The 14,793-nt window shown below is 41.1% G+C and overlaps 1 protein-coding gene across 1 annotated transcript in view; it reads right to left on the minus strand.

Moving 5' to 3' along the window:
- LOC126334624 (eukaryotic translation initiation factor 3 subunit D-like) overlaps window positions 1-10,398 on the minus strand; it is a 38,495-nt gene extending 28,097 nt beyond the window's left edge. The window contains exons 1-6 of the mRNA XM_049997056.1: window positions 10,148-10,398; window positions 9,999-10,044; window positions 9,498-9,720; window positions 8,282-8,464; window positions 3,898-4,178; window positions 833-963 (exon numbers count right to left, since the gene is read on the minus strand). Coding sequence (XP_049853013.1) covers window positions 833-963; window positions 3,898-4,178; window positions 8,282-8,464; window positions 9,498-9,720; window positions 9,999-10,044; window positions 10,148-10,306 — 1,023 coding nt within the window. The 5' untranslated portion in view covers window positions 10,307-10,398. The remainder of the gene's footprint in view (window positions 1-832; window positions 964-3,897; window positions 4,179-8,281; window positions 8,465-9,497; window positions 9,721-9,998; window positions 10,045-10,147) is intronic.
- Window positions 10,399-14,793: the final 4,395 nt, after the last annotated feature.

Genomic DNA, 14,793 nt, shown 5'->3' on the forward strand with positions numbered 1-14,793 from the left:
AGATTGTAAAACTGGCATTACCATATCGTTCTGGACAAGTATACAACACAGGTTCTATGTGCTGATATTACTATTACTTCTGATGACTTTACCAATCTTTTAATTGCTTAGATAATCAATTTTGGGCTTATTTATATCTGTAAGAAATGCCTGAAGCTGAGAAGAGAGATATACCCTCCAGGTAAATTTCCTGCACTTTACAGGTGTCAATTCAAAACAAAACCAACATGCTAACTAATGTGACAGTACACTGGTTTTCAGAATTTGATAATTCCAAGTGCAATATCTTTGTACACAACTTGTCATTAGACTGTGTTAGCCTGGTGGTTACTGTTGCTGGCTACTGAGAGGGGTTCTGGGTGTGATTACCAGCAATCCTCTGAGATTTTTCTGTGAGTGAAAGACTAAAAAGCTGTACTAGCTTCATGCACCCAAATAAAATCTGAATTAAATAAGAAGCAAAACTTACTGTGAGTTGCTAAAGTGTCACCAAACTGCAAGACTTACAACAGCTTGTTAGAAAATAAATTTTTAATTACTGAACTCTTACTCATTATATTAATAATTCCAAGACTGTTGTCCTAGCTGTCCTAGACAGAAATCAGAAACAATAAGAACAGCACACCTGAACTCTATGACAAATGCATTGAACTGTATCATCTTAACTCAAGAATTATTGGTGCAGATGCAGAAGCACCTATATAATCTCCAATATAAGACTACACTATGAACTTTAGTCATGCTGGTTTCTGGCTTTTGCTTCCAATCACTGAAAAAACAGACTAAAATATCATTAGAAACTACAATAAAAATTAATCTTGATAATTCTTACCGTTTTCAGCACTTGTTGCGAAAAGTTGTGGTTAATGAAGGTTGCTTCCAAAGCAAGGTTTCTTGGAGAATTTAGACTATTTCCATCATCTTGAGGTGGTTCTACAGAGGTCTCATTCACTGTCAGCAGATCTGTCAGTAGAGAAGTATTATTCATGTACATGTTGATGCATAAAAGGTTGTCTTCTGCATAGAAACTATTTCTTCTCAAGTGGCAATGTCACAACGAAAGCAAACATTTCAAACAGATTATTGTTTAGAGTTTTTCCCAAAAAACACCCCCATTTTTCAAAAGGGAATACACACCAGAATATTTTGTGAAAGTATTTTCACAGGACAAGCACAAAAGTACCCAAAAATTGGAAACATTGTTTCTGTGAATGAGGTTCACAAATACTCTGAACTGTTCACATCAGGAGCCCAACTACAAACAAATGAACTGTCGTTGAACTGGTGTAAGTTAAGTGCTACACTCTGGTAAGAAAGAAATATTTAGAATTAAACTTGCCATCAATGATATCCTTGGAAATGGAGCACAAGCACAAAGCAAGGACAGAAATTTACAATGTCCTTCTCAAAGGTACACCCACAGATAAGCCTTCTGCAATTTAAGAAAACCATGAAATACCCTAATCTCCGATATATTTCCTCTCTAGAATAAAACTAATGTATCCCTTTGGGCAACTTATGTTACTATTTAAATAGTTTGAATAACTTAAATCATTCACAGATAATATATTTTTTCGCAATATATTTCCAATAGTACCAATCATTACCAAATAGTTTGTGGTAGTGTTCTCAAATACAAATTTATTCCTCACAAACACACACACACATATATACACACATACATATATATAAATAATTGCAAGGTGCATGTTATTGGTAGTGCTAGTTACATTAGTGAACAAGAAGCAACGAGCAATCAGAGAAAAATAATGTCAAATTATACATACTGGATAAACAACACACAGAATATTTATGTACTTCAGGTCACTGCGTGTTCACACAAGTAGCACAAGTAACCACCCCATATACTAGCTGCAAAGAGGCAAACCCTCTCATTGCCCAGTAGTCACGAAACTGCAACTATTTAACCTCATCCTCTGAAAGGGCTCTGACTACCTTTACTTGCACTAAAGTGAGAAAGCTCCTGCCACCCATATGGAAGTTATTTCAAGTTCCCAGGCAAGAAATACAAGCTCAAGTAGGAAGCACTCTGCAACACAAAGAATTAAAACAAGTGCTAAAGGTGAACATTCAACTGGGGAAGAAAAAGTTTTCTATATGGAAATTTCAATGGAAGCAAATGAAACATATTGAGGATACTGGGTTTCAGGCATCATAAAAGGAAAGATAGGAAGGCTTTCCTTATTGCATTGTACTGTTGAAGCTTATGTACACCAAAAGAATACAATGAAAATGTGGTGTAAAATGAGTTACAAGTTAGTAGTCTGAATGTTATGGATGGAGAAAGGAGCAGAAATACTGTGCTTCACATGTGACCAACAAAGACTGCCTTTATTCCTGATGGTATGTTTATTTTGGAAACACCAAACTAACAATCCTGAAATTATGTACAGTGTCTAAAATGGTAGTTAAATGATAAATTATTTCTGTATCATCCTGCATGTTTGTCATTATTACGGTCAATACAAGCATCCATTCTGTGCAACGAACAAAACAACTATGAACACTGACATGGCTACATAGTTGCCTCTTAACAGATTAATCCATACTGACAACAGCAGAACTGCTTACTGGTAATACTAAAGAAACTTTCTCGTGAATTTAAGAGATTAAATTGTGAAGCAGCATAGACACAACTATACCATCTCCACCAAATTTTTGCTTTTGCTAACTGCTAGCATAGGATATACTGGCAGGCAATCCAAAGTGTCAGGAAATCTACAGGAGACAGTGACATACAGTAAAAACTTCAGGAGGAGAATTACCAAAGACAAATTTGCAGTAACAAAGTTATGGAGTATTTCATAATCTCCAAAAGTGTCCTTGTGTGTCAGATGAGGATGACGGGAGGGTTTACTTACAGTGAACTATGGGGGTATTAATGAGTTACTTAGGTCTTTGAGAACGTAATACAGCTGCATTATCATTAAGGAATCATCCTTAGATTCATAATAATGCACTTTTCTTTGTCAGGCACACTTGATCCTGTGTACATACTGCACAAAAGTATGTAATCATAATGCAGTACATATTATAAGTTGATTTCAAAACAAAAGAAAATTTCCTTTTTCTAGTTCATTAACGAAACGGTTCCTGACAAAGTTACCCATTTCTTCAGCTTGAAAGGTCAATAAGCACAGAGGATGCTTACAGAGACTATTACTCTCCAAGAATTTTTCTTGTTTGTAGCAGCAACAATTGCTTACAATATCGAGGTTTGTGCAATTTCTGCACAGCACTGCTGAGAATGTAGCTTACACTGGGATGTTGCGTTCGGCCACTGTCAGACTTGTGTAAAAATGACAGAAGAACCTGGAAACAGCATCATATTCTCTCCTTCCTCCCTTCCTCTCCTCCCCCCCCCCCCCTCTCTACCCAGAATGAGATGCTCACCTACCTGCCTAAGTAAATGGATTTTTAAAAACAGATGTTTTTATGATCAGATAATACACTGACAATAGATACCCTGAAACTGCATACACTTAATAACTTTCCTTTCAGTAACAGTTAATTTAGGAGTGGACGGTTCCTTAACAGATAGCTAAATTGAACTATAGCCTACATTTGCAAATTAAGTTAGAAAGAAGTGTTGTTGTGGTTATGAAGAAAACAGAAGGAAACTTTCTTCTTGCTAAGTTGAACTATGAGGTCACTTACGTAACAAAAATCTAGGAAGTGTTACAAGAAAGTTTGGAAAATTCAGAACTGGCTACGGCAAATGGAGTACGAAGTACTAGTCTCCTTTAAAGTAGTTTATATATACAATGCACTCAAAACTAAGCAATGTCATTTTATTAAAAATAATACTTCTTGTAACACAAAAAGAGATGGCTTGGAAATAAAACAGTACATGCCTGTCATGAGCGATATACAAACCAAATTCTGTGTTGTCTCTGCGGTCAAAGAACAGCTTGTCTCCAATCTTCTCGATAACAATGTCCCATGAGTAATTGGACCTAGTACAACACATTATGGTTGCCAAGATAGCATCGGTGGCGTAAACATTCCCAACAGTCTTCGACAATTTTCGTATGATGGGATCATCTGTTGTTGTTACAGTGTGAGCAATTCTGTCAATTCGCTGCAATGGCTTTTCATTCTTCACATTCACTCTGTCATATGCCTTATCATAATATTCCAGAGAACCGCAACAAATTCTGTAAACATGCACTTTTATTAGTTCTGTTGGAATTAATATAATGGAACATAATGCAAGACATGTTTATACAAAGGGTTGCATCAAATAAAAATAACATATAGGACAAATAAAGAATAACTTTGGAAAATACCTATTGCACCTTAAAGTATGAGAGATTACAAGAAGAATGATTGATGATTCATTTACAAATAAAGGACACAGCTCACTGAAATGCAGAAGTGCTGCACTGTCAACAGGTACACAAACAAAAGGTACAGAGCATTAAAACAAAATTTCAGTTCGTAGTGCTGTGGAATGTGGGGGGAAAAAAGCTGCAAACTAGCATTTATAAGAACAACACCAAAAATGGAAGAGGTGCGCAATATGTAAGAAATTATCCATGCAACTTGCCACTGATGATGCCTTGCAGAAAATAAATGCGAAACACGTATGGCACTATAGTCTGATTTAAAGTAGTTGTCACTTGATGTTTGCGCTGCGAAGTTGTGGCGTTGTCACGTCAAGCACTGGCTGGAGGCAGCCACTCGGCGCATCGCGACACCCGGCGATAGAAAATCGTTTTAAAGCCTGTATCTTCTACAAAAAGTAAGTAAAAAAATTTCAAACCCACATATGATGTTCATCTCTACAATGTCTCTCAATCTGTCAAATATCTATTTTTAATTTTAATTAGGACAAGAGTTATGTTAATTTGTTTGACATCATATAAATTCTTGATTTCGCAAACAGCTTCCAACTTATCACGTCATTACTGAAAAACTATTGGTGTCACAGCAAAATATTTTTTTCCATAAATTACCAAAATAATGCACTCGGCAAAGAATACTTAAAAAGTTATCGTAGTGCATCACGTTTCCTGTATATAAATGTCTGAAAACAGCATTTTTAAGCAACCCCGTCAGTACTGAAGTCTAAACAAGTATGATGTTTAAAACCTCTATCTCCCAAATATTATGTAAATATTTTGAAATTTACGTACAGTATTGGTCTCAGTGGTATCTATAAGCAAATCAAATATCTTAATTTTAATTAGGGCCGTTGTTACATTAACTATTGAAGTGTGAGAAATTTTCGCACCCGGAAAAGTTTTCTTCTTTAGATTGCAAATCTCGAAAACTATTACACACATTGAATAGCATCTTGGTGTGTGTATATACAAAATGAAATAGAATTAAAATTCAGTCTAACTTACCGCAAGGAGATGACGAGAGCTGGCCAAACAGTATTTCTTAGTCTCTCAACAAAAATAAGAATTTATCGAAATAAATTCACAAACACAATATTTAATGGCAGTAAGTACACTACACACTAATCAGACAATGCGAAAACACCGCTTAATTCAGAGTCAGAGGAACTATCCGTCTTGCTGCTTGTATTGACAGATATAATCAAGTCTTCGACACTTTGTTGTAAGATACCTTCATTGTTCCATGTGTCCTGTATCACTCCTTTCACATGATGCACTACCTTCTGCCAGTCTTCCGAGGTCACAATTTCAACTGCCTCTTTCAAAAGGCGTTCCACTTCGGTCAATGCGAATTTCTTATTTTCTGCAGCAATATGCCGTTTAACCTGAGCCCAAATCAGCTCTATTGCGTTGAACTGCACCTTATGTTTCTGTAACCAGCTAACAATGTCGTTTTTCCTCGTTGCCTTTGTTGGTGCTTCGTCTTGCATTACTGAATGATAAGGAGCGTTATCCATTACAATGCTAGAGTTTTTTGTTAAGTTCTGGAGCACACAGTCGTCAAACCATTTCACAAAAGTATTGTGCTTCATCTCTTCATGGTAGTCAGGTGTAGTCCCCAGGTGTATCCAATTTAGATGATTCAATTGAGCCTTCTTTCGTGAATTTCTCCTTACGGATTCTTATTACTGATCGCTCGCTAACTTGCAGAGCAGCTGCGGTTCACTCCACCACCTTATCCAAAGGAACGAGAGGCCCTCCTGCATCCCTCTCTCTCAAAACACTCCCTTAAGGAACACATGTATTCACTGCATATAACGACGCCATGTCCGCCACTTTTTGGAGTGTTCCGAGGAGCGTGCAGCCTCGGCCTCCCACTCTTGCGCAGTGCTTTCATCAGACACCATAAACACGCGAAGCTACAAGTCACTCAAATCTCTCACCCACACATCTACAACAGCTCACTGAGGACTGGCTGGCACAATGCCTTAGTCAGCTCTGCAGAGCGAAGTGGCAACGCAGTGGCAGCCGACAACGCCGGCTGCCATTGGTTTATTGGTGGTGGGAGCCCTGCAGCTGGTTGCCTGTCAAGTGACTACTTTAAATCAGACTATAAAATGGTGTTTTATTCAGTTGCTGTCAAATGGTCCATAAGTAAAAATTATCGATATACTGCAATATTACACGCAACTGAGGAAGACAGGACTACAAAAGTTGAAGATGTCAACAGGTAGAGAGCTTTGCTTTGCTAGTTTTCCGTATGAAATTCCTTTCTCAATCTGTAGGATTGAAACAACTGACACGGGTTGTGAAGCAGCTTTTGCAACATGTAGCAGAGCACAACATGTGAGATTTCAGTGGATGCTTCACAATCTGTGCCATCTGGCTTCTCCCAACCACAACCAGCTTTTCTGAGCTTCACAGATGGGAGCTATCTTTACAGCACATCCCTAACTCCCTTAATCTCCCTGGCCTAAACCTAAGGTAAATCACTGTCCCCCCCTGCCAATAATGTGGGTTTGTGCTTTCGGGTGCATGCATGTGTGTGTGCGGGTGCACAATCCATTCCCTGTCACATTACCCCCGCTCAATGTGTGTCAGCTAGTTGTGTGCTGCCATTTAGTGCCCTAGTCCGTGAAATTGCATGCCCTGCCACCTGCCTCCTCTACCTGCATGCCCAGCTAGCCCCATAGATAGCTCCCCACTTTCCCCACAAGCCACTGCCTACCCACCCACCCCCCCTTGCCTCTCTCCATCCCTTAGCCCACCCCAGCTGGCTGGAATGAAGGGAAACTGATACCAGATATTTATCATGTTTAAGTGTTTCTCAATATACTTAGGCTGCACGTTATGTGTGTTTCAAACCGCCACACGTCAGTGGGATATAAAGGAATAGCTAAACTGAGAACAAATACTGTACTCAAACTGTCCACTGTTGGGCAGCCGACCAATACAAATGCCAATCACGACAGGAGAGCCACACTGGAAATTCATGCCTGACAGCTAGTTGTTTACTCAAAGATAAATATCTTGAATGAACAACTAGCTGTCAAACTTTATTTTCTACAACTCTCGGATATTAAAAAATGTAATATACATGTGACAAATTATCGACAACAATAATGGACTACTCAAAGTTGACATACACAAGGCTACCTACAGGTAAAGTACCAGCCTAGGGATGCATAACTGATGAACATGAAGCTAGTTTTATGGCACTACCCCAGTGACTACAAAACAAGAAGATAGGATTTCAACTGAAGATAATATTAGGAAAGAATTAATGTGACAATGGTATTGTAAATATCCCTATGCCATTTTAACATGCAACTTTAGATGTAAGTGGTGTGACGTAATAATACATACTAGATACTAATACATCGTTAACTAAGCGACCACATGTATGACAAATATCTGAATATATTAATGTGTTTGTTGATTTGGGATTGGGGGGGGGGGGTGGAGGGGTTACTGGTACAATAAATATTTTGCCTTAAAGTAGTGGGTTTTCTTACATTTTTGTAAGTGTTTGAATGACCCAATGCTTCAGTTTTTCAGAGTGAGGTCCCCTTTCCTCTTAAAGGAAAAGCACTAAATCCTACTAATTAATTCCAACCCTCTAAACCACAACCACCCACACTGCATCTTCGAGACACCAAAGAAAAATATAAGAAACACAATCATACAGACCTTCAACATAAATATAAAATAAACAAAATCTAAAACAACAAAGAATACAGTACCAAAACTTCCAGACCACAAAAGGAAGCACCGACTGCTATCTACTTTCAATTGCAACCACTGTCTCGTACAGTAACACACTTTGAAGCACTGAAATTTATCACTGACCAAATTTGAGGGATTACATAGCAATTACCATGCAAGGATAAGGTAACCAAAGAGTTAGTACTCACATGTCTTCACCATCCTTTACACTGGGCAATGAAAGCTTTGCTAATCGTGGAAAATCCATCTCTTCAATTGTTATCCAGTCGGGACGTACTGTCACAGACGCATCACGACTCTTTATGGGTGGCTGATTCTTACTGTTCCGCATACCTTGTCGTAATGGCCATTTGCGCTGCGCCCGTTGATTCCTGTTACAGCAGAAGTGCACATTTTGCATTAACAAACATTAATTCATCTCAGATTTTTCGTAAAATACCAATTTCAAGAAAAGTTCTCATTTGAATCTGTTTTTGTCTTTGACTGGATTAGACATAAAAATTTACAAAAACTAATACTCCTACAAGGTAACAATCAAACCCTAACAAAATTTAAGTATTCCGACAAAAGTGACCTGTAGCCAGATAAATGGAAATAATTCAATACCAGTCTCCATCTTGGAGCAAAGACTTAAACACGTGACAAATATCGTAATCATGAGCATTACATAATATCAGCAGTCACTTCCACATGCCGGTCTGTCGCAACAACCAAGATTTTTTCCTTGTTCACAAAAGACGACAAAACTGAATATACGCATCAAAAGATGACATCACAGCTGCCATTGGTCAATGACTAGTATTAAATATGTCAGTTTACATGATACACAGTAGTACTGACGGGCTGATAAGAATCTCATGTGTGGGATTTACGGAATGCATGTCATTATGCTGACCAGTTCCTGCAGACACAGCAATCACATAAAAATACTTTTGTGTCAGAGTTGGTGCATCAACTGTTTTATGTTTTTAAAAGTGCATATTACAGGCTTTTCATGTTGTAATTGTAATTTCATAGAAACAAAGCCAACTAGGTAACAAACAATATAGACCCTTCAGCATAAATAAGGTTTGATGAGCCACAGCACCTAATACGCCACTTATACCAAAATACTCTAAAGGGAGGGGAGGGAGGAAAAAAATCCCTAAACATTATATTTTATCAGTTCCACTTCACCTTGTACATTCCACTGACAACACATACCATATTTCTATGAATTCTACCTTCCTTTAGTAAGAACAGCATTTGCTAAGTCATGAACACAGTTTGATGAACAGTGTCCCTACTTACTATTGTAAGCTCCATATTCATATCATATATAATCATAGATTCTCTGTGTCAAGAACAAACTATACCTATTGGAAATCAGTACCCAGAAAGAGTTCACACAAATCTTAAAATTACCTATCTCGCATTTTCAAGCCTTTGCCAAGCAACTGCAGCTGGCCTTGCATAACTCCTCTAGCACCACCACGACCCCGGAGATTGCGCTGGTTTTGCCGGAATCTGCCACGCTGATATGGAGGCTTCTGCACACGAGTTGTATCCACCAGATGAAATGTGCTTTCATCTTCCTCATGGTAATATGCATACTGACTGCCACCTCCAAACTGAGACTGGTACTTGTCTGTAATAAAGAGTGATAACAACAACATCGCAAAGACTTTTCTTAACTCTTATGTACTGAACATAATTTGTAGAGACAGAGGGAGACACTACATATTGCAAACTTTAAATCTTTTATCGCTGCATACACTGGAAAGAAAAATGACGCTATACAATCACATGGGCGGCAAACTAATGCCGACAAATATAGATTAAAATTAAAATAAACTTTTAGCACGATCGCGTGAATAACGGGCATCTTCGCACTAATGCGTGAAACCAGATAGTATATGTACTTACTAGTGTATTTTTTGTCTTGGAAAGCCGCACCAGTCCAATCAGATATCTATTGATCCAAATAAAAACAAAATTAACATTACATTAAAGAAAAACAAATAATTTTAACACAGCTAACTTATACATATGTCAGTAATTTTCACGTGTCATACCTTGCCTAGGCGATCCCCTTTCGAAAATGGTTGATACGGCATATCTTTGAACTGTTCCGGAAGATCGCAAGGACCCCATCCCTTTGGATTATCCTGTACAATAGGGGGTACAAAATGAGGGAGTTCTTCCCCGTTTGATGATATATCTTCAGTTATCATAATTGTGTCCGCCACAAACTTATAACCATGGACTCCACACACAGCATAGAGCACACAATCGCGTTGCGACTATCGATGCACTATTCGATATAGCAGCATCTCTATCGATAAACCTAATCATATATATCGATACGTCCGAATATCGCAATGTCACAAGTTGTTAAGCGTTAACGTTGACTTCAAGCACGCAAGTACTGGCGCCACATAACGGTTATTTTGAAGTAACCGTTATCACTGTTACAGTTATTTTTTATAACCTTTATTTTTAACGATTATAAATAACTATTAGTTACTTATCACTACAGATTACTCCAGACAGGGTTACCACAGTCTGACATAGCTGTTGCAACACTCACTGCTATAGAAGTTGTTGCCGTTTGACAGCAGGAGCACAGTAGCGATCCTAGCCGCGAGAAAAGAGAACGCCAGTTACGTCGTAAATATTTTTTATCCACCGCTTGGCGCACTGCTGGCACATTAGGCAACAAAACTGAGGCGAGGCGAGGCGAAGACCGGGGGTGGGCACGAGAGCTGCCCACATGGTTGGCCACGAGCAGTCGCTTGGTGACAGTGGTACTGCGCGGATCACGTGCAGAGCTGCGGGAGTACATACGAAACTGCATCAAGCCATAGATATCTGCTTGCAGATTACGTCTCGAGGGTGTGCGAAGCTCTGAAACTTTGGCATACTGATGACGCAGTAGCGACCAACTGCATTTTTATGAAAATACAGTTTGGCGCTCAGGATGACCATCTGGGGGCAAGGCAGCCTGAGGAAGCCTTGAGAGCGGAACTGTTGTATCTTTTGACCACTTTGGAATGTCATGCACTAGTGGTGTCTTGGGGTTGCAATGCTCTACCACTGTCAACAAAAGGCGAGTCTTGTTGTTGGCAAGGGGCACATCGCCGGCCGTTTCGAACATCCCAGCTGCCACAGAATCAGGCTCTGCCCCTGCCCCCCCCCCCCCCCCCCTTGGCCTGGAAGCCGGCCAAGAGAAGGTTTCTGTCGCCGCCATCCAGACCTCTGTGTCCACCAGCCATGCAGCCAGGTAACCTAACGGTGTCAACGACGGTTGTAACTGGCTCTTCACTGGCAGCAGCCCCTTTTTTGCTCTGGACATTGCTACAAACACACCTAATGCTGTAATCCACAAAACACCAACATCATCACACATACTCAGTACTTGCAATCCCACCTCTCTTCCCTTTGTCCTAAAGTCTGCTCCTGCTTGCCAATTCCACAAACAATCCCCCAAAATTACATAGCATCCCTGAGTAAAGACAAGCAGCTGACTCATCAACCGATATAAATTCGAAATCCTCCTCAAACCCACCGCCTCGACCCAATCCTCCACCCAATCCAGATACATAAAATCACCCCCCCCCCCCACAAATCCACTTTATCCAAACAGTGGCGTGCAAAGAAGCACCACAAGGATGGACACACAAAGGGCAAGAAGAGGTCCACCAACCCTACCTCAACGACTCTCTCAATCTCCGAGGAGCCCATGACCCAACAGCACCCACTGTCGCCCTGGGAGGGAACCAGGAAACCATCGCCCTGGAATGGAACTGCATAACCAGGCAGGATTCGGATGGTTTTGTGTTGGCGAGGAAAAGCTTCAGGCAGCCTGGGGAGTAGAATCCACCCTGAACAGGTTTCAGGTGGTGTCTGATAACCCAGAGGAAACATAAAACAACATAACAGCAACACAAACACAGAAACAGGTCGCCCACCGTCTACCACTGATTGTCGCGGAGTTCCCTCGAAATTACGAGGAACTCTTTAAGTTGTTAAAAACGGAAATCGGGGGAGAGAATTTCAAAGAAAAACTTGCTGGTGGTGACAAGATAAAAATAACTCTACACACACTGGAAGACTACAATACAGTCAAGACACTTTTTACTAACAAAAACATACCCCACTACACGTTCCCTACAACAAAAACACGTAACAAAAACATTGTTATCAGAAACCTCCCAGGACTACTGTCCCCACAGGACCTTGAAACACACCTGACTGCCTAGGGATTCGTCGTCAAGGCAGTTCAGCAGATGGGTAAAATTGAAAGTAAGTGGCCATTATTCCAAGTCACAGTGCTGGATATCCCCCAGAACAAAATGAGATAAAAATGTTCCTGGCTGCGCCTCTCATCACCAAGCCACTGTGCTGCAAATACAAGATGGTACAGTGCTTCAGGTGTCAGGGACTAAACCATATCGCCACACACTGCACCATGGCAGTAAGATGCAGGAAGTGCGCCAAGGCCCACGACACGAGATCCTGGCCACTCAAATCCACAGACCCACAAATAAGGTGTGTGCTGTGTGGCAAAAAGAACGCTGTGGGTTACCAAGATTGTGAGGTCCATTAAAGACACACACAGCAGGCAAATGGCACAAAAACAAAACACCACTACCACCTCTAGACACACAAAGAAACCTAACACATCAACACACTCAGACAAGACTTGGGTTAAACCAAAGACCCGACATTCCGAGGGCAACATACGAGTACACTGAAGTGGTTTCTCCACAAAGAAGCTACAAACGTATAGCTCTATCACCACAACATCAACCACAAACACAAAAACAACACTGGGTAAGACAAAACAATAACGACCAGGTCCCCAACTGAGAAAGCTCTAGGGAACCCATAACATAAACTGCAACAGAAAGCGTAAACCTCACCCCAGCAGTTCCCCAACCCTGCTCCCCCTCAGATCAACCATTAGGCATGATGGTCCAGACCATTAACCTTGTCATCGAGATGGTGAAGGAATTCAGGGAGGCACATAGGCAAAATATGCAGTCCCTTGTAGCCCTTCAGGCAACAGCCCAGCAGTCGCTCCCCTCTGTGACTTCACCAGTAGCAGAAAAATCCCATCATGGATAGATGACCAAATATCCAAGGCCTGGCAATGTGCGCCTTTAACGCAGATGGCGTTGTCAAGCAAGTAGTCGAATTCAGAAAATTCGTGAATGAATTCTCAATTGACATACGCATGGTGGAGGAAACCAACCTCAAGCTGGGAATCAAAGTGGCAGTTCCCAATTACAGTAGTTACCATGTAAACAGTTCAACCCAAGGTGGAAGATTGGCCATATACATAAAAATAGGGATCGCTCACCACCAGGTATACACACCAGCAACCAATAAAATGGAAGAAGTGGCAGTAGAAGTGACCGCTGCCACTGAACCCCTAAAAGTAATTGCAGTCTGCTGATCCCCCCCCCCCCCCCCTCCAATTGATGAGATCGACAAGGGAGATATAGGAGCTTTAGGACAAACTGAGGGCAAACTCCTAATCACAGGCGACTTCAATGCCAAGCACCCAGACTGGAACTCTAGAAAACCCGCAGAGCAGGTGTCAAACTGCAACAACTAGCGCACAATCACCACTCTGAAAGATGGGGTCTAGTCAAGTCCACTCACTTTTCTAAAAATGGAGGTAGGCCCGATGTATTAGACATACCTCTCACTAGGAGGATCACGGTGTTTGTGACTGCGAGGACAGTCAACAGAATGTACTCCGACCACAATGCTCTCATCTTAAAGGTCAATGTCGAAGAATGGGTAGCACTCCTGCAGTACCGGTCATCACACAAATGCACAGACTGGGAGCGATACCGAGAAACTGTCACCTCGGATATCGCTCGCGCTCTGCCAACTATTGCCGAAACAGTAGAACAAGCGCTACAAGACATACCAGGCACCATCCTGCAGGCAGCAGAAGAGTCCATCCCCCCCACAAAGAGACAGGCGCCTCCACAAATACAGCTCCTGGAACATTTGCTAGCTCAAATTCGACACAAAAATAGAGCAGCAAAGCAGTGGAAGGCCACAAGACATCAAGCCACCAGGAGGCTGCTCAATCGTCTACAGAGAGAGCTGAAGGCAGCATTCAATGAGTACAGGAACCAGCAATGGCAAAATCGCCTTTCAGCCCTCAAAATAGACGATCACGCACTCTGGCAATCTACCAGACAATTCACTAAAAGACACACTAGAATGCCGCCCCTGCACAGTGAGCGGGAGATGGTCTACCGCAATGCTGATAAGGCCAACGCCCTGCTGATACCTTCCAGAAGCAATTCCAAGTGGAAGAACCCAAAGACGATGAGCATAAATAGATAGTTTACCATCAACTGGCTGTCTTCTTCAATGCTGAGAAAGACACAGAAGACGAATTCCCACTTTTCACCCCCCAAGACGTGGCGAAACTAATTAGATCCATTTCAACAAAAAATGCGCCAGGAGATGGCAGTGTCACCAATCAGTTAGTTAAAAACCTCCCACCCTCGGCGATACCACACCTCGCGAACGTCTTCAACGATATTACTCGTTTTCACAATTTCTCAGCTTGCTAGAAACATGCAGAAGTGGTCAAGATGCACAGACCAGGGAACGACCCTCTATTCCCACAGCACTACAGGCTGATTAGCCTCTTGCCAAATCTCATCAGGTTCTATGAGCGCCTCCTGCT

This window comes from Schistocerca gregaria, chromosome 2 (genome assembly GCF_023897955.1).
Source record: "Schistocerca gregaria isolate iqSchGreg1 chromosome 2, iqSchGreg1.2, whole genome shotgun sequence".
In the NCBI taxonomy this organism is placed as follows: Eukaryota; Metazoa; Arthropoda; class Insecta; order Orthoptera; family Acrididae; genus Schistocerca; species Schistocerca gregaria.